The sequence below is a fragment of the Gopherus flavomarginatus genome, chromosome 2 (assembly GCF_025201925.1).
Source record: "Gopherus flavomarginatus isolate rGopFla2 chromosome 2, rGopFla2.mat.asm, whole genome shotgun sequence".
NCBI classification, from domain to species: Eukaryota; Metazoa; Chordata; order Testudines; family Testudinidae; genus Gopherus; species Gopherus flavomarginatus.
In genome coordinates, this window is record NC_066618.1 from 54,516,371 (window position 1) to 54,543,844 (window position 27,474).

Consider the following 27,474-nt stretch of genomic DNA (forward strand, 5'->3'; position numbering starts at 1 on the left):
GTTAAAAAAAACTAACAAGGTTAGGAGCCATTAGGAAAGGGATAGATAATAAAACAGAAAATATAATACCACTATATAAATTCCAGGTATACCCACACCTTGGATACTGAGTGCAGTTCTGGTCACCCCATCTCAAAAACATATATTAGAATTTGAAAAGATACGGAGACAGGCAACAAAAATGATTAAGGCGGTGGAACAGAGTCAAATGAGGAAAGATTAAAAAGAATGTGACTTTTCAGCTTGGAACAGAGACGATGACAGAGGAGATATGATAGAGGGCTATAAGATAGTGACTGGTGTGGATAACAAGAATAAGGAAGTGTTATTCACTCCTTCACATAACACAAGAACCAGTGGTCACCTAATGAAATTAATAGGCAGATGGTTTAAAACATACGAAAGGAATTACTTCACACAACACACAGTCAGCCTGTGGAACTTGTTGCCAGGCGATGTTGTGAAGGCCAAAACTGTAACAGGGTTCAATAAAAGAACTACATAAGTTCATGGAGGATGGGCCTATTAATGGCTATTAGCCAAGATGGTCAGGGATGCAACCCCATGCCCTAGGACTCCATAGCATCTGTTTGCCAGAACCTCAGAGTGGACAAAAAGAGGGTGGGATCACTTGATGATTACCTGTTTTGTTCATTCCCTCTAAAGCACCTGGCATTGGCCACTGTTAGAAGAAAGGCTATTGGGCTGGATGGACCATTGGTCTGATGCAGTATGGCTGATCTTATGTTCAGTACGTAATAAAAACTAATGGGGTGTGTTACCTTTTTGACGTAGAATAATTCTTCCTCTATTGGGACTTGAAGTGTTTGGAACATCTAAACCTTATCTATTAACCTTACAGGTAGGAATTCAAAGGATGAGTGTCATCTCAACTGAGATTTTTAGGGGAGATTTCCCAGCATCATATGGAGGGAGAATCAGTTTCTAATATGAACAAGTAAACTGATAGCAAAGTTGAGCTTTTGAAATATCTAGCAGGATGACATATTTATATCTTTTAAACTATCCTTGGCACCCCAGTTGTCATATTATGTTCTCAGAAACAGATTAAACCTTCCTACATTTTTTGAAATTCAAGAAATGCCAACCATGCCTAAATGGTTTTCAAATGCAGTCTGCTCTAAAGAGCAGGGCTTTTGGCCCTCAAAAGAGTTCCTTTGTAAAATAATGATTTTACAAAGATTGTATTGGAATTGGAACAAGATTGTAAAGCTCCTGGCAATACTAATTTTGGAGAAAAATTGTCATAAGTTATTCTTATTATCCTCTAGCAATCTCCTGCCCAGAAAAGATAAAGTTCTAGAATTGATGTAGAAGGCAGGTAGGGAGGTGAATGAGAGTGTGAAACTCACCCTCTGTTTTCAGTGAAATGATTTATTCTACATATGTTGTTTTAGAGATCATTATTTCAAATGATAACCACATATGAAGAAATCCCACAAACATTTTGTATATTGGTACATCTTGCTGAAGTATCAGGTGTCAGTCATTGCTAGAGACAAGTTTCAGAGCTAGATGTCTCAATAACCTCATCTGGTATCCTGTGTTTCAGACAGTTATCACCTTATTCTACAAAATGTTTACTAAAGTACATTAAAATTGGCAGAACATAAGACTGGCCGTACTCGGTCAGACCAAAGGTCCATCTAGCCCAGTATCTGTCTACCGACAGTGGCCAATGCCAGGTGCCCCAGAGGGAGTGAAGCTAACAGGCAATGATGAAGTGATCTCTCTCCTGCCATCCATTTTCATCCTCTGATGAACAGAGGCTAGGGATACCATTCTTTACCCTTCCTGGCTAATTGCCATTTATGGACTTAGCCACCATGAATTTATCCAGTTCCCTTTTAAACATTGTTATAGTCCCAGCCTTCACAACCTCCTCAGGTACGGAGTTCCACAAGTTGACTGTGCGCTGTGTGAATAAGAGCTTCCTTTTATTTGTTTTAAACCTGCTACCTATTAATTTCATTTGGTGACCCCTAGTTCTTGTATTATGGGAACAAGTAAATAACTTTTCCTTATCCACTTTCTCCACATCACTCATGATTTATATACCTCTATCATATCCCCCCTTAGTCTCCTCTTTTCCAAGCTGAAGAGGCCTAGCCTCTTTAATCTTTCCTCGTATGGGACCCTCTGCAAACCCTTAATCATTTTAGTTCCCCTTTTCTGAACCTTTTCTAGTGCTAGAATATCTTTTTTTGAGGTGAGGAGACCACATCTGTACACAATATTTGAGATGTGGGCATACCATGGATTTATATAAGGGCAATAATATATTCTCAGTCTTATTCTCTGTCCCCTTTTTAATGATTCTTAACATCTTGTTTTCTTTTTTGACCACCTCTGCACATTGTGTGGACATTTTCAGAGAACTATCCACGATGACGCAAAGATCTTTTTCCTGACTCGTTGTAGCTAAATTAGCCCCCATCATATTGTATGTATAGTTGGGGTTATTTTTTTCCAATGTGCATTACTATTTATCCACATTAAATTTCATTTGCTGTTTTGTTGCCCAATCACTTAGTTTTGTGAGATCTTTTTGAAGTTCTTCACAATCTGCTTTGGTCTTAACTATCTTGAGTAGTTTAGTATCATCTGCAAACTTTGCCACCTCACTGTTTACCTCTTTCTCCAGATCATTTATGAATAAATTGAATAGGACTGACCCTTGGGTAACACCACTAGTTACCCCTCTCCATTCTGAGAATTTACCATTAATTCCTACCCTTTGTTCCCTGTCTTTTAGCCAGTTCTCAATCCATGAAAGGACCTTCCCTTTTATCCCATGACAGCTTAATTTATGTAAGAGCCTTTGGTGAGGGACCTTGTCAAAGGCTTTCTGGAAATCTAACTACACTATGTCCACTGGATCCCTCTTGTCCACATGTTTGTTGATCCCGTCAAAGAACTCTAATAGAATAGTAAGACACGATTTCCCTTTACAGAAACCATGTGAACTATTGCTCAACAGTTTGCGTCTTTCTATGTGTCTGACAATTTTATTCTTAACTATTGTTTCGACTGATTTGCCCGGTACCGATGTTAGACTTACCGGTCTGTAATTGCCGGGATCACCTCTAGAGCCCTTTTTAAATATTGGCATTACATTAGCTAACTTCCAGTCATTGGGTACCGAAGCTAATTTAAAGGACAGGTTACAAACCTAGTTCTGCAACTTCATATTTGAGTTCTTTCAGAACTCTTGGGTGAATGCCATCTGGTCCTGGTGACTTGTTAATGTTAAGTTTATCAATTCCAAAACCTCCTCTAGTGACACTTCAATCTGTGACAGTTTCTCAGATTTGTCACCTACAAAAGCCAGTTCAGGTTTGGGAATCACCCTAACATCCTCAGCCGTGAAGACTGAAGCAAAGAATCCATTTAGTTTCTCTGCAATGACTATCGTCTTTAAGCACTCCTTTTGTATCTTGATCGTCAAGGGGCCCCACTGATTGTTTAGCAGGCTTCCTGCTTCTGATGTACTTAAAAAAACATTTTATTACCACCTTTGGAGTTTTTGGCTAGCTGTTCTTCAAACTCCTCTTTTGCTTTTCTTATTACACTTTGCACTTAACAAAACATCATCAATACACAGCAAGTATAATATATGTAACAGTAAATGACAGATTTTAGTTTCATGGAATAGAACAATTTTAATAAAATATGAGGTGCATGTAGGAGGGAAAGAGGAGGTTATTTACCTGTAACTGGAGGTTCTTTGAGATGTATGGCTCCTATTTGTATTCCAAATGCAGGCATACATGTGCATCATGCATGGGAACTAGACACTTTTCAGCAGCAGAGTCCGTTGACCTACTTGCATGGTCATCTTACATGGCCACGTGCTCCATGCAAAGTTATAAGAGGCCATGCGGGACAACGCACCCTCAGTCTACCTCTTACACAGTCTACCTCTTGCACAGAGAGTCCAAAGCAGAGGGGAAGGTGGGCAAGTATTGGAATACAAATAGAGACCGCACATTTCAAAGAACTTCCTGTTATAGGTAAGTGACCTCCTATTCTTCTTCAAGTGATGGTCCCTATATGTATTCCAAATGTGGGTGAGTATGGAACAGTGATCAGCTTGGAGGTGGGTATGAGGATCTGGTTGGTAAGGTCTGCTGCAAGATTGTACATCCTACAGTCATATTAATGGCATAGTGCACTGTAAAAGCGTGAACAGGGTGCCTTGTTGCTGCCCAGCCAATCTGGTGCCAGGGCTCGTACGCCAGGGAAATGGAGGTGGGCGCATGCACCTACGTGGAGTGCTCAGTGATCTTGCCCTTAGAGATCCAATTGGATATGCGTTGCAAGGAAAGTGCCGGCCTTCTCAACCATTATTCAATGGCTACAAAGTGGCATGGGGAGGCATGAAATGCATGAGTCCTGTCCAAGTAAAAGGCTAGTGCTCTGCACATGTCCGGGGAGTGCAGCATCCTGTCTGAGGAAGTGGTTTAGGATGGAAGACTGAAAGGTGGATGGACTGGTTGAGATGAAACTCTGAAACAACCTTTGGGAAGAACATAGGATGAAGGTGCCAGGACACCTTGTCTTTATGGAAAACTGTACATGTGAGGTCAGCCATCATGGCCAACAATTCATTGACCCACTAGGTAGAAGTGATGTGGCCAGTAGTTTGAATGAAGGCCGGGTGAGGGCAGACAGCAGGAGGTTGAGGTCCCGTGAGAGAGGGGTACGGACTGGTGGGGAGCAGTTCCTCAGAAACCGGGTAGTGGTAGGCTGGTTAAACATCAATTGACCATCCATTGGAGGAGAAAGGCACTGAGGGCTGCGAGGTGGATCCGGATCAAATTGAGTGTGAGGACTAAGTTCTTGAGCTCCAGGAGGTAGTTTAGGACAATAGGCATAGAGATGGGCATGGAGGGGGAGGTTGTGGTGGTGTGCTCAGGAGATGAAGTGTGCCGCATGCCCTCATGGACTCCTGCCTACTGTGTGTAAGGATCCAGCTGATAAGTGATGAACAGGTGCTGTCTACACATGAGCCCCATCCAAAAACCAGGACATCAGTTGGAGTGGGCCTGGGTTGGGGTGGTGAACCATGCCGTTGTCCTGGGTGAAAAGTTCCCGCAAGGTGGGAGTCTGATTGGTAGGTGGGCCAACAGTCTGAGTAAACCAGAACTGTCTGGGACAGCGCAGAGCTATCAAGATGACCCTGGCTTAGTCTTGGCAAATCTTGCAGAGGACCTGGGGAAGGGGGGAACAAGTGTAGCGAAGGCCATTGTGCCATGGAAGGAGGGCCTGGACCTTGGAGTCCTGATTCCTGGCCCACCTGAAGCAGTGAAGGGGGAACTTGCAGTTTGCAGAGGTGGCAAAGAGGTCCTGAAGGGGGCTTGCCCCAGGCTCAGCAGATGGAGCAGAGTGTGGGGTCATGGAGTTTCCATTTGGGGTTGAGGTCCTGCTGAGTGTATCTGCCAGGAAGTTCTGCACCCCCAGGAGGTACACTGCATGGGGCACAATGTTGTTGTGGGGGAGACACCAGTTTCAGAGGTGGATGGCCTCTGTATAGAGTGACTGGGATCTGGTGCCACCCTGTCTACGTACACCACAGTGGTGGTGGTGTCCAAGAGGATCTGGACATATTGGTTGCAGAGCAGAGACAGGAACACATGGCAGGCCTGGCAGATCATGCGCAGCTCTAGTGTGTTGACTGCATGCCGCCTCCCTGTGAGTCCATTTCCCCTGTGGTCAAGTGTGTGCCTGTCATAACCTATTCCCAGATTTGGACCTTAGCGTCCAAAATATGGGGGCTAGCATGAAAACCTCCAAGCTTAGTTACCAGCTTGGACCTGGTAAAGCTGCCACCACCCAAAGAATTAGAGTGTTTTGGGGCACTCTGGTCCCCCCAAAAACCTTCCCTGGGGACCCCAAGACCCAAATTCCTTGAGTCTCACAACAAAGGGGAATAAACCATTTCCCTTCCCTTCTCCCTTCCAGGTGTTCCCTCCCTGGGTTCCTGGAGAGAGACACAAAAGTAAGCTCCGTGAATCTAAACAGAGGGATTCCACCCTCTCTATTTCCAGTCCTGGAAACAGAAGTACTTCCCTCTTCACCCAGAGGGTATGCAAAGTCAGGCTAGTAAATCTAACACACACAGATTTCCCCCTGACTTCTTCCTCCCACCAATTCCCTGGTGAGCTACAGACTCAATTCCCTGGAGTACCCCACCAAAGAAAAACTCCAACAGGTCTTAAAAAGAAAGCTTTATAAGAAGAAAGAAAAATACATAAAAATGGTCTCTCTGTATTAAGGTGACAAATACAGGGTCATTTGCTTAAAAGAAATATGAATAAACAGCCTTATCCAAAAAGAATACAATTTAACACATTCCAGCAACTATACCCATGTAAATACAAAAGAAAACAATAGAAACCTATGGTCTTCCTATCTTTGTACTTACAACTTGGAAACAGAAGATTAGAAAGCCAGGAGACAGAAAAATCCTTCTCATAGCCAAGAGGGAGTACAGGCAGAAGACAAGAACTAAGGACTCACACACAACTTCCCTCCACCCACATTTGAAAAAGTCTTGTTTCCTGATTGGTCCTCTGGTCAGGTGTTTCAGGTTACTACTTTCCAGGTAAAAGAACATTAACCCTTAGCTAACTGTTTATGACAGAGGCATCTGTGGTGAGGGTGGTCATGGGGATGGGGTGCCTCAGAGCACTTTGGTAGGATTGGTCCACCAGGTAAAAGAGGAGCAGACCGAGCTGGTGACAGTCAAGGACAAGTCCAGGTGGGTGATGCGGGGCCTGCAGACTGAGAGAAGCCACAGTTATAGGCAGCGCATAGGGAGACGCACATTCAGTGTTGCATAGGTGCAAGCTGCCATGTGGCCAAGGAGGCAGAGACAACAGTACAGGTGTGTTCAGATGGGCACCTGCTGAGGTGTTCATGAGAATGCTTTTAGTTCTTCTTGTAAGCCTTCTCATGTCTCAGTGGTGTTGATTGATCTGGGCGTGAAGCCGAGGTGGAGCGCTCTCCACTGGTGAGGGGTGGCGCACAATTGGCACTGATGGTCCAAGATCAGAGTCTGCACGAAGCTGGAGTGGCTCCACCATGAGGAACTTGCGGAGGCGCAGAAGTCAAGCACCACGGGTCCTTGATGGGAAGGACTTGCAGATATCGCAAGGCGACAAGGTGCGTCTCGCCTAGACAGTAGAGACAACATGTGTGCTCGTAGCTCACAGAGAATGAGCAAGGACATGAGGTGCACTTCTTGAACCCCAGGAGATGAGTCATAATCCCCCAAAGGGGACGGGGAGGCCCCAGATGGTGCTACTATATAACTAACTTTTAGTCCTGCTGCTGCTGCTTCCTTATGTAAATATCTATCTAGAATGAATTGTTGTTCTCAGTGGCAATGAGCCTGAAGAGGGGATTCCGACTCTGACCATGTGGTTAGAGGGAACTGAGGGCATCGCCCCTCACAGCCTCTTATTACCTTCCATGCAGCATGGTGTTGACATAAGACGCTGTGCGGGTCAGTGGACACTCCTGCTGAAAAACTTCCAGCTCCCGCACATGGTGTGCATGTGCACCCATCTCTGGAATACAGATAGGAACCCTCACTTGAAGAACTGGTGTTTCAACATTTCAGAAAGAAATTTTTGCCAAGTATCACATTTTAAATATCAGGTAGTCCTTCTGAGTGTGGCCCTGAAGCAAAGGGCTCTTGCACCAGTAATGGTAAGCTCAGATTCATTCACCAGTGTATCTTATTGAGAACCAAAGAAAAGAATCGTCCCAGAGGTTCCTTATTTGCCTTGAAATCACCCAGCTGCTATAAAATATGAAATGACCTGCAATTTCTATGAGAAAATTTCAGATTGGCTGATTGGAGAAGGCTCTGCAGACAAACAGGACTGCAGTCATTGCTTGAGGAAGGAGTCTGCCAAAAAGACAAAGCAAGGTGTCTGCAAAAGGACAGTTAAAGTAGGTTAGATACGTCTAATATCAACTTGGTTATGGTCCTTTGGTTTGTGACAACAAAAAAAGATTTTTCCAAAGCATGAGTATTGCATTCTGTAAATGGTTTTGGAGGGATACTTTAGGTAGTGTTAATCTTCTGGGCATTGTGACTGTTGCTATTACAAAGAAAAAAACAGAGAGATGATGGGGAGAGAGTTGCAATAAAGACCAGGAGAGCTGCAACAACGAGGTAAGGGGACCATAGACTTATCTGCAGAGCTCTCGTAGGGAACAACAAAGTCCTTTAAAGGGGAAAGAAGCTGGAGAATGATCATGTAGGTTCTTTTCTAATGCAACCCTAGCATTATATCTCTTACAAAATATACTGATTTATGTTTTTAATCAAAATTGCGCTTACCTTCATGGTCTCTCAAAGGAAGTCTTCCTCAGGAAGAGGTATGTATCCTGGTTTCAAACTGAATTACTAGTTACAGTGTGGCTTACAAATTGAGATGGAGCAAGTAGCTTCCTATCTATGAACTGTATTAACATGTCTTTGGGCTTGTCTATGTGGTGCATTAGTCTGCAGCAGATGGATGTAAATTCTAGTGCACACTAACTGGCCTGTATGGGCCCTGCTGCTGCACACTAAAAGTTCCCCAGTGCACATTAATATCCTTTTGTTTCAAACAGTACTATATTCATGTGCACTAGGGAACTTTTACTGGGCACCAGCAGGGTCCACACAGGCCAGTTAGTGCACACTAGAATTTGCACACCTTTAGTGCAGACTAATGCACTGTGTGTAAATGTTTCACCAGTTGTTTAAAGTGGAGGCATGTTAACACTGAAAATGGGAGCACAGCTCTTTCTACTATAAACAGAATACACCCTGAGAATAGTCACAGTGCAACATATGGCAATTTTATTTAAAAAAAGTACATTTTTTTATTTTATACAGTATGTAGTGCAGCTAGCAACACATCTTGGTTTTGACAAATCCTATGGACATACAGGACTGAATTTTTAAAAATGGTCTTTGATTTTGCAAAACTATTTCACTGCAATCTGAAACTAAACAGATAGACACCATGGAGGGCATGGGGGGGGGGAGACACTTTTTAGAAAGTAGGCCTGTAATGCTGGAGGCAGGTATATACTGAACCAGTGGATAAAAATATACCTCAGAAATGGTCATTAAAAAAATAATAATTGAACTATTTTGGGGAACATACAGACAATCTCCAGAAAACTTCAGAGTCTCTTCTAAACCCTAGAAATCTGTAGTGGATTTGCTGGGAAGAAAAGATTGGGATTATTTTGGCCATCATGCATTTAACACCCACACTGCACATGACAAAGTAGTAATCCATTATGGTGTGGGGTTTTGTTTCTGTTTTGGTCTTTTACTCAACACAGTGCTAGATTCAGTGAAATCAATGGGAATCTTTTAGTGGAAGTTGGATCTGTCCTAATATTTTTATAAATGACTTTTCCACTGATATTTCTTTATAAGAAACAAGTTTTGAGTTCAGAAAAGGAGCAGCAGAATTTGACATTGTAATATAAACTATCTATTCATACTCAGAGAGGTCCTGACACTGCAGTTTTTTCTTGAGTCATTCCACAGTTTTGCCTAAATAAGGACTTCAGGAATGGGCCTAGATGTCTGTCTTGTGAGAGTAAACAATTTCCTCTTTATTTTTTGAAGGAATAGCTTTGCAGTTTACTTTCAAGTAAAAATAATATTTCAAAGATGGCAATATTTTAGGGATATGGACTTTTATTAGCATCTTCCTCCACCACAGCCAAAATCATTTAAAAACACACACGTGAAAATGATTGTGTTTATATTTATTGTCAGCAATACATCAGTTACATAAAAAGAACCCATATGAAAATGTAAGCCTTGTTACATTTTCACATGCCATCTATATTAACTGAATAAAGCTTAGTGACAATATACACAAATTTGCAGTAGTTGTACGTAAACATTTTGTGCATTAAAAAGAATATACATAATTTAAAAAATAAAAATGAATTACACAATTTACAAATTAACATTAACCAAAAAAAAAAAGTAAACATTCCTCAGACAGCTGCCTCTTTATTCTACAAAATAAATATTCAAGTAAATTAAGTTAGTTAGGCAAAATAAACTCTTAACTTTGGGTGAGCACAATTTACATAAAGGTAAAAGACAGATTTCAGTTTCATCCAAGGTATATTTTACAGTGATTTATACAAAGCATTTAAGTGGGTCTTTTCAGATTGTTACATTGGAAAATGGACTTTATTACACTTTGGTGGCAGAAAGGGAATTTAAAAATGGGTGCATTGTAGCAAACATACAGAAGCTTGTGCAGTATCAGCAAAGCTTTGAAAAGAAACTGCTCCAGGACTCAAAGCAGACACAGTAATCTAGAAACTACAGATTTTAAAGGAAATTACAAACCACCACACCAACAAGAAAATATCTACTCAGTTATTTTCTGAATGGTTTAGAGACACTTGATCACTGGAAACATTACTTTCACAAACTAACAAACTACAGTAGTGGCTGCTTTAGGCACTGGATTTGTAGAAGCACTCTGTTTTTTAAAGCAAATTACTCTTCATTCTGTACGAAACTTGCTTTATTTATTTTACTGTTTCATACTTATAGGACTTGACCTCCTTCTGTAACTTTTAGATTTAAAGACTTACAACTCACCTCATGGCCGAAACATCTTTTTTAAAAAAAAATGCTTTTCTTCATAAAGAAAGAATAGGCTAGTCTGGCTCCAGTTTTATGAAACACAGAATTTAATACAATTGCTGATCTGTACCAGCTCTTGATTTTCTTATCTCATAAAATACTTGTATAGATTGTAAAAGCCAAACACTCATTCTTTGTCTGTGTTTTAGCAATAGTAATGGGAGCAACAGATGATAGCAAACCTTTAATTTGGAAATTTTGGGTGTTCAGGTCACACAGGCTTCACGGTGAGCACTACAGTGGTGCTCCTGCTAAAAGACTAGCCCATGTAATTAATAGTGGTAACTTGTTGCCAGTTTAAAGAACCCTCCACACTGACAGAGATGTTAGCCTGAAACAATTCAACACCCAGAAACGGGCTTCCAAAGGTAATTATATAATCCATGACCAAGTTTCATCATCATATTTTTAAAGTTTATTTGCAATTTGATAACTTTCCCACTGTCCATTTTTTTGTCTGTCTGATAAAGTAAGAACTAACTTTTTATTTTTTTCTCATTCAAACACTTCAAAGAACTTAACTTTGTACATAATTTTTTTTTGCCCTAAAGTCTGTATGAAATGATGTAAGATTATAGCCTCAATCTTGCAACTTGGTGTATGTAAGCGAACTACTGCTGCAGCAAGGAGCCATACTGTGTTCTGTGGAGTGTTGGGCAGGTCTGGCAGTCCACCAACAAGTTGCAGGATTGGGGTGTAAGGTGTGAAATTGAACCTGCGCAAATGCCTATTGCTAATTGACACACTCATCTGTTCTCTTCTTACCTATGCGTTAGGAGAAGATGATCAATATCATAGTGATCAAAACACTGGTATTACCATATTCTACTTTTGATTTTTGAACAAAATGCACTGATTTCAATGATAATTTGACATGGAATAAGGACTCAAGCTGCCCATTGATTTCGGTGGACAGCCCGAAGTTGGCAAGTGTGTAGTTTTACAGGCTGTACAAAAACTGGTGCACAGGAATGGTGGAGGTTATTAAAAGACCTGAGAAACTAATACTGAACTTTAGACATTTTTTTGAAAGGTTGCATGATAAAGTCTTGACATTATATTGCTTGGTAATAGCACAGTCATTTATATTTTTCTTTTAGGCTACCCCTAGAAGCCATTCTGGTAGAGTAAGCCCTCTCAGGTCATGAGTCTTGTATGTGACAGGTGTAGACAGCTACAATGGTAGTCCATCATGCTTCATTTTGGAAGCATAACAGTGAAAAGCTCTAGGGATGTACTAGGGTAAAGAAATGAGTGGCAATGAACTGTTATACTACCAGAGTTGAGAAAAAGTTATCTGACTGTTTAGTGAGGCAAATATTTTGATATCCTTCATTAACCAGTACTTTTAAGAGTTTAGCTGAATAATTAAAGGTGAAGATTACATCCAGTTATCCTAACTAAATGGAAGGTTTTGCATTGACAGCTACAATGGCAATTATTTTGCTAGTGAGAGGAAAAATAAGCAACACATTTTCTTCTTTTTAGCTGAACAAATCAGAATATTTCATGCAAGATGAGAGGGCAACCACTTTTCATTTTTTTTTTAACAAAGTTAACAAATATAAAAAATCTAGTCATAAACAGCCTTCAAAGTACAATTAGAAACCAACTGGAGAATCTACATTTGTATAAGTAGATGGGGCAAGAAACTAGACACTTATATTACTGCCATGATATAGACTACAAAATGGCTGCTGTGATGAGAAACAGTGTATACAGTACATGTATTAGCTGATTCCATCCAGTCACAGTCCAAGCTGAACTCTACTCTCTTCAGGATTCAAGAACTTAAATGCCTACTTGACACTGCTGGCACAAGATGCATCGTCATCCTTTTTGAAAAGAGGCAGTTTCTATGGCAATACTAGTTAAGTGCATATCATGCTGCACTAATATAGTGCAAAAATTTGCCTTACATGTAGCAAAAAAGATGCAGGCAACAGTTTGAGACTTAGAGAAAGTAGAAACATATTGTAACATTTACACCAGGTATTCATTTTTCCAGGCAGTAACCCTATAAAATACTGAATCTGAGGATGTTTTCTTCCTAGATACTTTGGAGTGATAATAGAACAGTCTTGCAAGAGAATTTTTGCCCTCTGAAATGCAGGTTAACACAAGCTACACAATTGCCAAGATCCTGAACTTGTTCAATCTTCTCAGTTAACATCTTATTAAGCACTAAAATGCTCTTTAACAAGAATATAATTTGACAGAATCATATATATGCATCAACTGAGTATATATGTTATGCTTGAATAAAAAGAGTTATAGACAGCTTGGTACAAACTCTTCATGCTCAGTGATTATACTTGGTTAATGGTGAAGGTAAGTCTGGCATCAGGGCTCTCAACTGTGAATGCTAAGTCAGCCACAGTGGTTTGGAGACTAGGGTGGTTTTGATAGTTTCAAAAAACCACACTGATGTTTCCAATCTGCCAGAACTCTCTGTGCTCATGGTTTAGAGAAAAGCAATAATGCCTTGAATATCATGGGCATTGTGAAAGCCATTCTTCTTTGCTTTACGGTGCAGTTCTTAAAAAACAAACAAAAACACCTAAAATCCACTCTGTAGCATACCCCTGTGCCTTTGGATACCCTCTGATTTCAACACAGTAATGTAGAATCCAGTTGTTGCAATGGAAAGTTATATTTTACATATCTGCATCTCCGTCATAAGCCAGTGTTAAAGGTTTCAGTCGATTGTTCTGCCTTCTCTGGGGTTTCTTTGGCTTTTTGCTGAAACAATTAATAAAGTTATGAGAAAATAAATTCAGCTTTAAAAACCAACCTCTCTCTGTAAATGAAAAACTAATGTGGTATAGTAATTATTTATAAACTAGATGGATTGTTTGTAGGTAAAATCTAAGTATATAAGTCCTCAGGTTCATCTGAAATAACCCCTTTAAACATCCCAAAGCCAGTCTCTTTAAATACCAAATTCTCAGAGAGAGGCTGAATGTTTGAATCAAGATTAGATTTTGGTTCTGATATATGACTATACCAAAACCATGAATATGGTGGGAAATTTTGCAAGATCGCACTATGATGAGAAATGCCCAACATTTTGAATAGTATTTTGTTTTCTGTGCAAAATGTTGGCTGCATCAAAACCACAACCAGGCTCCTTCCAGTTGTAGATTTGATCTGGAACCTAAATATCTTAACTTCCCGTGAAATTTTAAGGGGTTCAGATTAGAGGCTCTGGCTCATCACTGGTGGTATTCTTTCATCATTAACTTGATCTGAATATGGTGCCTGAAATTAATCATTTACATTATTGAGTTAAATACCTGTTGCTGTAACATACTATCTCCAACAAGAACTTCTTGACTAGTGCATCTTGGTACATCCTCCAAAATACATATACTGGCAGCAGTGAATAGATTAATTCTAAATGGTATCATCAGACAGGGAATGCCTATACTGCGTGGGTACCCACACTCTAGTTATCTTTAATTTAGATTTTAATTTAATAGTGTTTTAAATACACTCGACACACATGTAAATATCTAAAATGCACAAACAAAATGTACTTCATTCTCCTGCACTGGAAATCTTAGATTAATACATATAAACTCTAACTGTTAGCTTCACTTGGGCAGGGCATGAAGATATATTTAAACCACTCTTATACCACCCCATCCCAGCTCTGAAGTTCAATTTAGAGTTGCTTGAGGGCTATGCAAAATTGCTTCATCTACCTATGTCCCCAAAAGGAGTCATTCCACTGGTTGAGAATTGTGTGTGTTCTGGCCAAACATTCTTTTCCCTGGCCATGTCACCTTCACCACCGGTGGGATCACACAGAAGCTGCTATATTGGTCCTAACCAAACCCAGTGATTCCTCCATACTGCAGGAATCCACAGGCAGCTAGATCTACAAGCTTTGCATTAGTCTTGGCACAAAGCAACCACAGAGGCTAAGATCTGGCCCATAGCATGTATGCATAATATGTACAGGCATATTATACCTCAGGCTCCTGGTAAGTTGCTATGTCAACATTTGGTCACAAAATTTGGGCATCCCGATATACCTCTTGTACCATTCACAGGGAACAAATATTAGATTGGCCTTACCTGGCCACGTTTTTGAGGGGGGAGGATTGTTACACCTCCAAAAACACAGCTGCGGGGGTATTATTCTGGGTGTTAATACAGTAATTCTTAATGGAGACAAACTGAATGTCTCCAATGTAACTGCCTTTAGGTGCACACAACTACTAAAGACATCTTTAACGTGGCTCATTTGTAAAACAGTATTTTCAGGCCTCAAGAAAGTTGTTAATCCACTGAAAAAGTACATATAAGTAGCAACTGCCAGTAACCTCAATTTGGGCAAAAGCATATGCACACCAAACTCTGAAGATTGTAGTTCCCATATCTGAATCAGATTCAGTGAAATGCTCAATCCATAGTCCATGTGACACTAGTTCATTTAGGAATAATTAAAAAACTCACCAGGCTAGATAGATCATAGAAACAATAAAGATGAGTAAAACAAATGCACCAGCAGCTACACCATAAACCCAGGTCTTCAGCCTCCCGTCTAAAAGGAATGAATGTTAGTCATTAGTTTACAGGTTAGTCTTGTTGCATTGCAGGCTTGAATAGCAATAATAATTGTCTGCACAGGCAGCATTAAAGCATAATATGTATAAGGGTTATTAGATTACTCAGTTACAGGTTTGGTTAAAAACATTTTCAAGATGACAAGGCTGAACGTTAGAGCAGTTTTGGTTTGATTTACAAGTGAGCACTCCCAGTCGTGAGCAGGACAACCACCCAAAAGGCCCAGAATCTTGTTTCATCTTGCACTGAGTGTGCACTCATGCTGTACTTTTTAATAGGCCGCCTGCTTATCAGGACAGAGCAGGTGGACACGGGAGAAACTGGGTGATGTGAACTGTGTTAGTTCGTAGGGGGTAATCCTGCAGAGTGAGTACAATTTTAAAGTGTTGTACTCCTCACTCAGGAGAAATGGGAAACACTTTAAGTGCAACTTTTATTTTGGCAAACTAATCTACATGTTCTCATTTTCACATTAATTTTTCTCTTTTCAGATAGCATTAGTGACCAATCTAGTGTCTGATATAGTCTGTACTTTGTCTTCAGTACAACAGTTTTCCTTGCTGCATACCTAGACAATGATCTTCTGATTCCTTCCTTTTTAATTGCATTGTTGGAATTCCTTCCTCTCCCCACCCCTCAAACTTATTGTTGGCCTCTAGTCTAAGGAAAAGCAGAAGTATAGTCTGCTGTTATCAAGGATCTTATATCTTCACAGCTCGGTTTTACATGCCTATAATTACAAGACATATCACATCCTCCTCTTTTCCCCTGACATCAAACAGGCTCTAACAGCCCCAAATGAACACCCCTCTCTTCTGTGGAGAAAGAGGGAGAAAGCTGCTCTAACTCTCTAGTGGGTTTTGGCTGAATACTTGGAATAAATCTTTCATAATCTGGGGTTCCCTGCTGAAGACTGAAAGTGTTCATAATGCACTGTCCCTATTTGACTTTGGGGAAACTTTGCAACTCCTGAAATGTGAAGATGGAAACTGACCCAGCAAAGATTCTGTGATCTGCTGAGCCCCAAGATGGATTTCAGAAAAGGTTAGAGAGAAGGAAGTATTTATTCACATGTCCTTTTTAAAAATAGGTTTAGGTTTGAACTGGTTTGACATTGCACTAGCTCAGAAAAAATACGTCCCACCTGCCCCTAAAGCGATCTAATATTTGAAAACAAATTCTTATGCAGTAGGCTGACTAGAACATATATACCCACATGAATTTTCTTGTCAATGCACATGTGATATATCCCATGTGAATTATTTTACACACAAGGGGTCAAATTGTGCCTTGACTATACCATATACATCCCCAGTACTGTCAATAGGATGGTATAGGGTGTAATGTGTGTTAGGGCAAAATATGCCCATGGAGGGTAGAACAAACCACTTTCTGTTCATGTGGTGTTGTTTTCAATATCATACCTAGCAAGTATTGGTGAAATTGTGAGCTTCAAGCCAACCCTTTATAGTACTTTGATAACTTTACAGAACCAAAAAGCTATTTCAGTGAAGGTTACAATGGAGTTTTTTACAGCTTAATAATGATAAATGTAGTCACACCGAGTTTGCTTCCTAAACTTCCCAGGAGCCTTCCCTGCTGCTGCATAGGTAGGTACACAGGTTTTATACTATCTAACAACCCAGGGATAGCAGTCATGCAGACTACTTGATTTAGATTAATTAACAGAAAAGCATTTTTGCTGAATTAATGTAATGGAGCTAATAAAACTTAATAACCTGAAGCAATGAAACAACTGATCCATTAAAGATGGACTGAGGCAGTAGATTTGCCCTGACTTATCCAATATTGGAAGTGATAGCAATTCAGATTTCATTATGATTAAAGTGTTCAATGTCTTCCTTACAGGGTTACTTATATTCAGCAAGGTAGTGAGGTTTTTGGGGTGGGAGGCAGTGGGGGGAAGGAGGAAGGATCATTTACAATTTCTGATCTTTTTGTTAATCTACAGCTAAAGCCAAAGTTCAAGTTGTATAATGTTATTGGAAATTTTCAAAAAAACTGTCTACGATGATTCTTTCAGAACTAGGTGGAATAATTTTCAGAGATGGGAGTATTGGTTTAGATAAAATAAGAATGATCTAAATGTTCAATCAAAATTGGAACTGAATCAAGTAAACCTATTCAGAATTCAAAACATTTGCTTGCTTTTTACTTTTGCTCCCACCTTCCTGGTTTTCACCGAAAGTGGAATGACTGAAACAACAGAGACTGTTTCCGTGCTATTCACGTTTCACTTGCGGTAACTGGTATTTCCATTTTAGCTGAAATCAGGAAGTACTGGAAATTTTGTAGGGATGAACATCCAAGTGTCTAGATGTTTATTTGAATGGAATTCTCTCTCGCTTTGGGGTAATACTAGCTATTAGTTGAGATTTTAGGTCAGGTCAGTTAGAATTACAGGGATAGCATGTAAAAAATATGAGGCACTTGTTTAGGGAAGCATGGTGTTTTGATTAAAGTTCTTTTCATGGTGGAGCAGTACTTAAAAGTACCGACTCTTTGGGGCAGGGACTATATCTTTTTTCTGTTGTACAGTGCCTAGCACAATGGGGTCCTGGTCCCTGACTGGGGTTACTTGGTACTACCACAATACAAACAACTACTATTGTGGAGCTCTAAAAAGATCAGGCTAGAAACGTAGTTGCATCAGATCAAGACAATCTGTTCATCCAACATGTTTCTATAGTTCTCATCACTGTAGCATTTCAGTGGTGATGCAGATACTTTTAGCTGAGATGTTTGAGAACGTTAGAAGTATAATAAAACTTTCAGATGAAAACCGGACCTGCTAAAATGTTTACATCTTCTACAAACCACAACCATACCAGTGGTATCAGTGGGGAAAAAAGGCATCCAGGTCCTTGTAGTCTTTAGAGTGTTTCGGCCTCCTGACAGTTTTATCAGTCATATTTTTTACCTCAATTGCCTAATCTGATATCCAGTAAGTGCTGCAAACTGTCACTATTTCCCAGGCCTTTCACAGTATTTTTCCTCTACAGTATTTCCAGTTCTTCTCATTGGAAAATTTCAAACAAGAAATATAAGGGAAGAAAATTCTATCCCTTCTGTAATATACAGTTTAATTAAATATACTGATGCAGCAGCAGCGAAGGGTGGAGTTACTTATGCCTCTTCCTTTTTGTTCAATCCTTGCAGATGACTGCCTCCTTAAATAAACGTTTAATTACTTTTGGCATCAGAGCAGCTTAAATGCCAAATGCTGTGGCAGTACTTAGCATCAACTGGTCATGTAATAACTTCACCTGGTCCGAAAGGCTGCAGAAACCAGGTCCTTCCTCGTCCTGACTGGTTACTGGATGGCTGGGTGGGGTTCACAGCTCGACTGGTTTTCACATCTCCCTTTTTGTCCTCCATAGTGGGGATCACTACCACAGGGATGAGTGTGCACTCCTCGAGTGTGCCATCAGAGGACATTACTTCAGTGTACCCTTCTTCACAACCACATGTTCTAGTCTGTAGGGAACAAGTGTTTTACACTGTGTAGCAGAAAAACACAGCTCTCCGAGTGCTATAAATCAGGACAACATTGATGACTGGAAGAGAAGATTGTTTTGATGCGCACTAGCCTGGAGGGCACCTCTGGATGTATTTGTGTGGCATCTCCTATTGAATCAAAGCAGTGCAGTTTACATATTTAATGGTAAAGGTTAATGATCTGAGGTTGATTAAAAAAATTAAACACTAGTGAGAGCTCTGAAAATGCTTCAGTAATCATGATTCTATTGTGCAAAATATTTTGAAAACTAATGAGGAGCTATGTACTATTTTTCATTTAGCCTTCATTGTTTTTGTGTTGCAGCGTACAGTAAGAGTACTGAAACAACGCCGTTCCAATGCAGTGACACGTACCTCGCTACAGTAAGAATGGGGTTGACTGCACGGCGGGTTACATGACCTGTCAGCATCTGGTTGGCGCATCACTAAACAGCCCCCTGTAGGACACAAAATCAGATTTTGACACAATAGCACCTCACCTCCTATGAAATGACTTACTTCATCCGTGAAATGGTACTTGATACAGCATGTCACAAGTGACCCTTTCTTTTTTTTAAATCACAAGGAACTTTCTTGCTTGTGTGAATTTAGGATGATACTACTGTACCAAAGCAGGAGGAGGATGTCTTTCTTAGTCCTGTATGAAATCTTTTAGGCAGATTTATTTGTATTGATCTGCACTTTAGAAGAAGGTGCTCAACATGCCAAATACTTTTATGTACCTTTTATGGATTGCTCAAGCCATAGTTAATGCTTGTGTGTGTGTTTGGGAGGGGGCCATTTTGTTTTTCAGGGGGTAATCATATTCTTGTATTCATGGCTCTAACTAGTACTTACAACAGCCATGAGAAAGATTATGTAATTTTTGTACAGGGTGCTTTATATGGGGAAACATTAAAGCTCTTTTTTTTTCTCTGCATATTTTGTCTTTCTCCATTAATTTATCTAAATGGTCAAACCGATCTCCCAATTTGTCATTGGCTATTTGGTTTCTACCACTCTCTAATTTTCTAAACACTGGGTGGGGGGGCGGGGAGGAAGACAGAGTCACTATGTATTTGGTGCTCCCTTGCCAGTTATAAAGCAGCTGTTATGGGACAGGTTTCCTGAGGAGGAAAATGTCCTAAAGGAGTAAGGACTGAGAGCAACATAAATATTGAGCCTTTGACATCAAGAGCTCAGCTTTCCCAGTCCTTTGCTCTTAATGGAAATCTTCACTCTTATTGCTACAGGCTTATGTATAGTGCAGAGTTATTGTTATGGACCAATATACACGATCAGGCTTTCAGTATCATTTCAGCCACAAGCCTTTGACTTTATTCAGAATAAATGGCTATTAGACAGCTTCCTTCTGTCCTGGAAAAGAGGGCAGCATACCAAGCAGTTTAAAATTTTTACATTTAGAGGCCACCCATTGCAACCTGCCTGCACTATGTCCTAAATCTCCCAAAGTAATTACACCCTTCTATTGGTGCAGGGGCGGCTCTAGACATTTTGCCACCCTAAGCACGGCAGCATGCCACAGGGGCGCTCTGCCGGTCGCCAGGCCTGCGTCTCCAGTGGACCTCCCGCAGGCGTGCCTGCGGAGGGTCTGCTGGTCCCACAGCTCCACTGAAGCCACGGGACCAGCAGACCCTCCGAAGGCATGCCGCCGAAGGCGGCCTGCCTGCCGCCCTCCCGGCAACCGGCAGAGCGCCCCCCGCGGCATGCCGCCCCAAGCACATGCTTCGCGTGCTGGGGCCTGGAGCCACCCCTGTTAGATGCAGTTATATAAAGCCAGGTGTTAACAGGAGGGCTGATGATGAATAAAGGAAACCCTGCCATGAGAAATGTTGCCCACCCATAAGAAATAAAATTTTACACTTTGGTGTGTGTACCAGGCACATGTCTGCAAGCACTCATGTAACAAAGTATCAGTCATCCTGAGAGCTGCAGAAGAAAAGAGCTGCCTCACCACCCATTTCAATTTGAGTTAATGAATCTGTGAAAACACTATCCTAAATGAATAAAAAACAAACAACTATTCAGAATTATATTGTGACAAACTAAATAAAATCTGAGTAAATAAATACAAATGGAAATATAATTTACCATGCAACATTTGAATATATATGAATAAAAATAAACTATTTCAGAACCAACCAAGCAATATGGCAGCTGCAAAGAAACACAATACCAAGAACAGGTTGACACCAAGCCACATTCTGTCCTTACAAGAACATATGCAATCCTACTGAAATCAAGGCCAAGAGCAATGTCTGTATCTGAGGGCAGATTTGATCTCTTAATGAGATCTATGGATGGTACTGCAAAGCATACCCAACACTTTGAACATATATTTGGTGGACCTAAAAGTTCCCTAACCGATCCTTAGTCTTCTGTGTTCAATGCATAAGAGGCCCTCTGGGGAAACTACTTAAGCATTCCTGAAGTACCATTGGTCAACCATACAAGTGCTTTGTTCCATCAAGGCCAGAAGCCCATATAAGATTTTATTTAGAGCTGGGTGGAGAAAAGTGACCCAGTTTTGGACGACTTCTGTATTTCCAAATTTGGAACAAAGCTTTCTAACTATAAGGATAATTAAGTATAGGACTTGGTTAGTAAGAGAGGTTACGTAATCCCTGGCAATGGAGGTTCTTAAGAACCAGTTAGACAAACAGCTGTCAGGGATGGTCTAGGTCCTGCCTAAAGGCAGGGGGATGGCCTAAATGACCTCTCAGGCCCTATGTTTCTATGATAAAACTCAAAGCATTCAGAAAGTTTCTGTGAAAGGGAACACAGCCCTGGCCCTGGGGCAGTCTGCCCCGGAGCCATGAACTTTGGAAGCCCCGGGGCTCCTGACTCCAAGACAGACCAGCACGCAGACTACCCACAGCTTTTGACCCACAAGCCTGGGAGCTAAGCAGGTCAGCTGGGAGGAAACCAGGCAGATAATCATCATTAGCACCAGAATAAACCAAATCAAAATAATAAGATGTGCCCCCAAAAGACTTTGTTTACAACCTTACAGCTCTGAAATGGATTCAGTTTTACAAAGCACTTTATAAGTATCCAAGGATACTAGTGCATGGCATAAATTAAGGAAAAATGTAAATGACCAAATTACTGAGATTAAAAATTGCTTGACCCTAGTAGCTGCTAACACAATTTTGTATGGATTTGTAATATGCATACAGACAGGGTCTGCAATTGCCAGTGTGAAGAGGAAGCATTTTAACATTTTTACAAATGCGAATTGACACTTACACAAGAGACTTGATGACTCCAAAACGATTATTAAGCAACTTGTGGTGACAATACACAAATTAGCGTTCCAGTGACATGACAAACAGTAACAGTTACTTCAGAATCATTCAGATCTGTCATGTCAACGATCCATGGATTAAAGTTCCATTTGTATGCATTCAGTTGACTGACACTGATCATGTGCTTATGAAATCATATAAATAGTTAAAAAAATTAAGACTAAGTAAAGCTCTGAATCTGATGTACCCACAGAAAGAAAAAAAGACTGCATTTTTCTTCAAGTCAGAGACCTCCGAACATTCCTTAATTTACCCTTTTGTACCTGGTTATTATACCACAAATAGCAAAATACACACAGTAATGTTTCTCATACTACTTTAGCACCTTTGTGCAAAAGAATGAATTAAACTCATTAATTCAACTCACGGGCCTTATCTCAGATTCTTATTATTTTAACATCTTATAGACCATGAAGCTGTCTTTCTCCCTCTGTTCATGCATGCATATGTATATATATTAAACACACACATATATATATTGCATGCATATATGCTATACATATTTGTATTAAAATTTTTTTGTGTAATATGGAAACCATTGAGATTTGAAATCCTAAAGCTGGTGGAGGATAAACATTTTGGACAAGTAGAATGTGAAATAGTCAGTCTGCAATGAGGAAGGCATTATTTTATAGTTACCCTCTAGCAGTAGGTTTTGCATAGTGTCATCAGTCGAGTCTTGGAAAAAGGTCTTTCAAGTACTTCCAGCCATGGAATAATATAATGACTTGAAATAAAACTATGCCAAATAAAATCATAAAATAGTAATAATACTGAATTTTTAGTTACTTTTTATTGTTTTGGAAAATATAATATCTGATAATTATTTGCAAATCCTTTTACAAGAGCAGCAATGTCTCCACTCCTTTTTATTCTTTCATGGCCTGATTGAGTTTTGTGTAAGAAAAATAAAAATAATAGTTACCTGTAACATTTAATCCATCTGATCTTTGGCACCATACTGTCCGAGAAGATCCCTTCCATGGGCTAGCCATCCACTTGTATTCGTGACACTGACCATCTGCATGTAAAACATGACACTAACAGAAATACTGTACAAAGCCCCGGGAAAATGCAATGTTACTTAGTGCTGACAGATATGTCTACCAGCAGATCAGATATGTAAATAAAACTACAATCCAGGGGGAAAAAACTGTTTTGTTATATGCAGATCTTATTTTTATGCAGCATTGGAGACAGTTCAAATAAAACAATACATCAAATATGCTTCTGAAACTATTGTAACTTTGTTCTCCTTTCTCTCTGTTTTCGAATAGCTATCTCTATTGCAATAATTCTATCTACAAAAGAAGTATCTAGCACTATAAAAGTGTATTGGTTCTATTCTTGGATAATTTTAATGAATGCTAATGGGAGTTACATAAGTGCAAAGCAGAAATGGATTACAAATGTATGAATGTGTTCTGATTACTTAGGGCCACAGTATTGTTCTTGAACTGAGTGCACATAAGTACTGCTCACTGCCCCCAGGAAGTGCTGCATATGGCTCAAGGGCAGTAAATGGCACTTAGGATATGTCTACATTACAGCTAGAAGGTGTAAATTCCAGGTGTACACTTCTAGCTTGGACAGAGCTAGTGCACAGATGTCTCCTGGAGCTGACATGTACACCTTCCAGCTCTAGTGTAGCCATGTCCTTAGTGTTTTTAAACACTCCATACACATTTACTATAAATATTGTGCAAAGAGATTGACTCTTTTTAACCTATAGACCTGACACTCCTTACATTTGAAAATATCTATGATGATTAACTGAAATAAAGCACTTGTGAAAAATGAGAAAATGACCCTAAGGACTGCTGAGCTCTAACCTTTGTTTAAAGGAGAGATCACTGGACTGAAAGTCAGGAGCCCTTGTGGGTGACCTTGGCCAAAAGTTACTTCATTTCTCAGTGCCTCTCTGTTTCCTTGCTCACCCTTTGCCTATTTAGGCTGTGAGCTCTTTGACACAGGGACTGTCTCTTACAATGTGTGTGTACAGTGCTTAGACAATGGGGTTCCATCTTCAGTGCAGCCTTTAGGGACGACTGTAGTAGAAATAGTCTTTAAATTAAATAGCAGCCCACAGTAATTATTTAAGTAGGGAACAAGCCATTATTTCCCTTTTAGATGCAAAATCCAATGCTAAGTAGGTAGAAGGGCAGGAGTGACCAGTAGATGGGTGGGGTGTGTGATTCTGCTTGCCCACTAAGGGTGACATATATAGTGTTTCTAAACTTGCAGCATGCACTAGTAGTAGTGATAGAAACGAAATAACTATTAGGACTCCATCAGTCATTTCAGGCTCTATCCTTCAATGTGCTCAGCACTCTGGCCCTGACCCAGCTAAGCTCTTAAGAATGTGATTAACTCTCACGCTCTCATTTGTACATGTCTATGGAGCGATAAGAAGCTGTACTCTTACTCTGATGAGGTTGATAGGTTACTCCTGAAAAAGATGGTTTTATGGTTTAGGCATTGGACTGGAACTCAGGAGTAGAGCTGGGCCAATAAAGGAAGGCTATTTACCTTACAGTAACTAAGTTCTTCAAGATGTGTGATTCCTATGGGTATTCACTGGGGTGCACATGCGCTCAATGCATCTGAGACCAAAAAACTCTTCAATAGCAAAAAGAACAAGCAGCACTTGTGGCACCTTAGAGACTAACAAATTTATTTGGTCATAAGCTTTTGTGAGCTTATGCCCAAATAAATTTGTTAGTCTCTAAGGTGCCACAAGTACTCCTTGTTCTTTTTGCCGATACAAACTAACATGGCTACCACTCTTCAGTAGCAGTGTCTGTTGGTCTATGCCTGCACCCTTATACCTCCTGGTGCTCTGAACTGAGGGCGTAAGGCACATTGTGGACTGGCCATCTCTTTAGTCCCTACTCTACTCTACCACAAACAACGAGACGATATGAGCAGAAGAGAAGGAGGATGGGTCGTGGAATACTCATAGGGACCACACGTCTTGAAGAACTCCAGTTACTATAAGGTAAGTAATCTCTCTTTGGTCCTTATGGATATTCACTGTGGGTGACTCTCAAGCAGTGCTCATTGAGGAGAAGGGTGCAAGGAAATGTTCTGCACCACAGATCGCTGGATCACTGAATCAAAAGAAACATCCTCTGCAGAAGCCTGAACCAGGGTATAATGCTTAGTGAAAGCGTGAATGGATCCCCAAGTCACTGCCCTGCAGATCTCGTAGGAATGCCAGCAAGACAGCTTGGGCTATCGTTGAATGAATCCTGAAAATCAAAGTGGCAGGGCGAGGTTTGGGAAGAGGTTGCTCTCCTCCTCATTTTCTCAGCTATGGAAATGAAGAACCTCAGAGGCTCCCTAAAGGGCCTAGTCTGATGCAAGTAGAAGGCTAGAACCCTGTGTATATCCAGGGAGTGTTGCTGCTTGTCCTTCCTGTTATTATCGGCTTTGGGTAGAAGTTTAGGCAGGTGATATGTTTGATTCAGGTGAAGTTAAGAAGGAACTTTTGTGATGAAATTGAGATGCAACCTCAAGAATACTTTATGCCTATGAAACACCATGTAAGGAAGATTTGCCACAAAGGACTCAAGCTCACCCACTCTCCTAGTAGAGATGATTACAGTTAGGAAAGCAACTTTCATAGACAAGTATAGGAGGGAGCAGGGCTGCCCGGGGGGGCGCAAGTGGGGCAATTTGCCCCAGGCCCCGGGCTCCACAGGGGCCCCCACGAGAACGGCTGAGGATCCAGCCCCAGCCCCAGCCCAACCTGACCTTGTTTCCAGCCCTCTCCTGGAGCCTTAGTGCATCCAGGAGCTTCCCGGGACAGCTGCAGCATGGCTCCGGTGGGGCCCCTGATCCCCACTCTGCTCAGAGCCATGTGGTCAGGGGCCAGGGCTGTGAGCTCCGGGCTGAGCTCAGTTCCCTCCGCTCGGCCCGGAGCTCCCAGCCCCGCCCCCTTTCCACGCGGCTCTGAGCGGGGAGGGGCTCAGGCCCCGCCGGAGCCATGCTGCAGCTGTCGAGTGAAGCTCCTGGACGTGTTGAGGCTCCGGGAGAAGGGGGAGCCGGGCGTAAGGGTCCGGGACCAAGGGGGTTGGCAAAGGGGCAGGAAGTCCCAGGGACAGTCAGGGGACACGGAGGGGGGAGAGGCTGGGGGGCCAGACAGGGAACGGGGGGGGGTTGGGTTCCGGGGGTCTGTCAGGACTCAGCAGGGGGGGTGGATAGGGGTCGGGGCAGTCAGGGGACAGAAAGCAGGGGTGGGGTGTCTCTGGGGGACGGTGAGGGGACAAGGAGCAGGATGGGTCGGGGATTCTGAGGGGAGTGGGCAGTTGGGGGGCAGGAAGTGGATTGGGGTCAGATAGGGGGCAGGGCCAGGCTGTTTTGGAGGCACAGCCTTCCCTACCCTAAAGCTCATTCAGTAGTCTGAGGCCTGCAGAAGAGCCAAGCTGTTAGCTTTTCCATTAGGGCTACCATTCCTTTCACTTCTCAAATGCCAAATTATAGTCTATATTTAATTTCAGTGCCATAGAGAGATTTATGTCAGGGGAGAGTAGCTACATTTGAAATTAGCCACTGGGGGAGGGATCACCTGAGAAGAGCAATATCCTTCTCAACCCTACCAAGAGATACCCCGCCTCCTACATTCCCTGAGGCTCCAGAGGGGTTAATTAAGTGGTTCTCAAACTTTTATACTGGTGATCCCTTTCACAAAGTAAACCTCTGAGTGCGACCCCCCCCTTATAAATTGAAATCACTTTTTTATATATTTAACACTATTATAAATGCTGAAGGCAAAACAGGATTTGAGGTGGAGGCTGACAGCTCGCAACCCCCAGTAATAACCTTGTGACCCCCTGAGGGGTCCTGACCCCCAGTTTGAGACCGCCTGGGTTAATTTCATTTTAGCACCCTGTGTCCATTCACATGCATGTGCTAATTTGAGCATTTAAGTTTTCACAACATAGGCTCATCCCAGATTCTGGAACAAGCTCAAATACTCAGTTTGTGGAGTATGTACATAAGCTATACTAAAGACAAACCCACAGTAACCGTCTCCAGTTTGTGAGGCACCCCATGAAGCCAGTCTCTAGGAAACAGATAAACGCATGGAGGTTAAGTCCATTAATGGCTATTAGCCAGGATGGGTAAGGAATGGTGTCCCTAGTCTCTGTTTGTCAGAGGGTGGAGATGGATGGCAGGAGAGAGATCACTTGATCATTGCCTGTTAAGTTCACTTCCTCTGGGGCACTTGGCATTGGCCACTGTCGGTAGACAGGATACTGGGCTGGATGGACCTTTGGTTTGACCCAGTATGGCTGTTCTTATGTTCTAAGCTCAATTAACCCAAAGTTA

At 41.3% G+C, this 27,474-nt stretch overlaps 1 protein-coding gene across 1 annotated transcript in view; it reads right to left on the bottom strand.

The window, feature by feature from the left end:
- Positions 1–8,964: 8,964 nt before the first annotated feature.
- The window catches only part of THSD7A (thrombospondin type 1 domain containing 7A), a 562,828-nt gene continuing 544,318 nt past the window's right edge, over positions 8,965–27,474 (bottom strand). The window contains exons 26-30 of the mRNA XM_050938787.1: positions 23,066–23,161; positions 19,187–19,269; positions 18,580–18,790; positions 15,182–15,269; positions 8,965–13,459 (exon numbers count right to left, since the gene is read on the bottom strand). Coding sequence (XP_050794744.1) covers positions 13,375–13,459; positions 15,182–15,269; positions 18,580–18,790; positions 19,187–19,269; positions 23,066–23,161 — 563 coding nt within the window. The 3' untranslated portion in view covers positions 8,965–13,374. The remainder of the gene's footprint in view (positions 13,460–15,181; positions 15,270–18,579; positions 18,791–19,186; positions 19,270–23,065; positions 23,162–27,474) is intronic.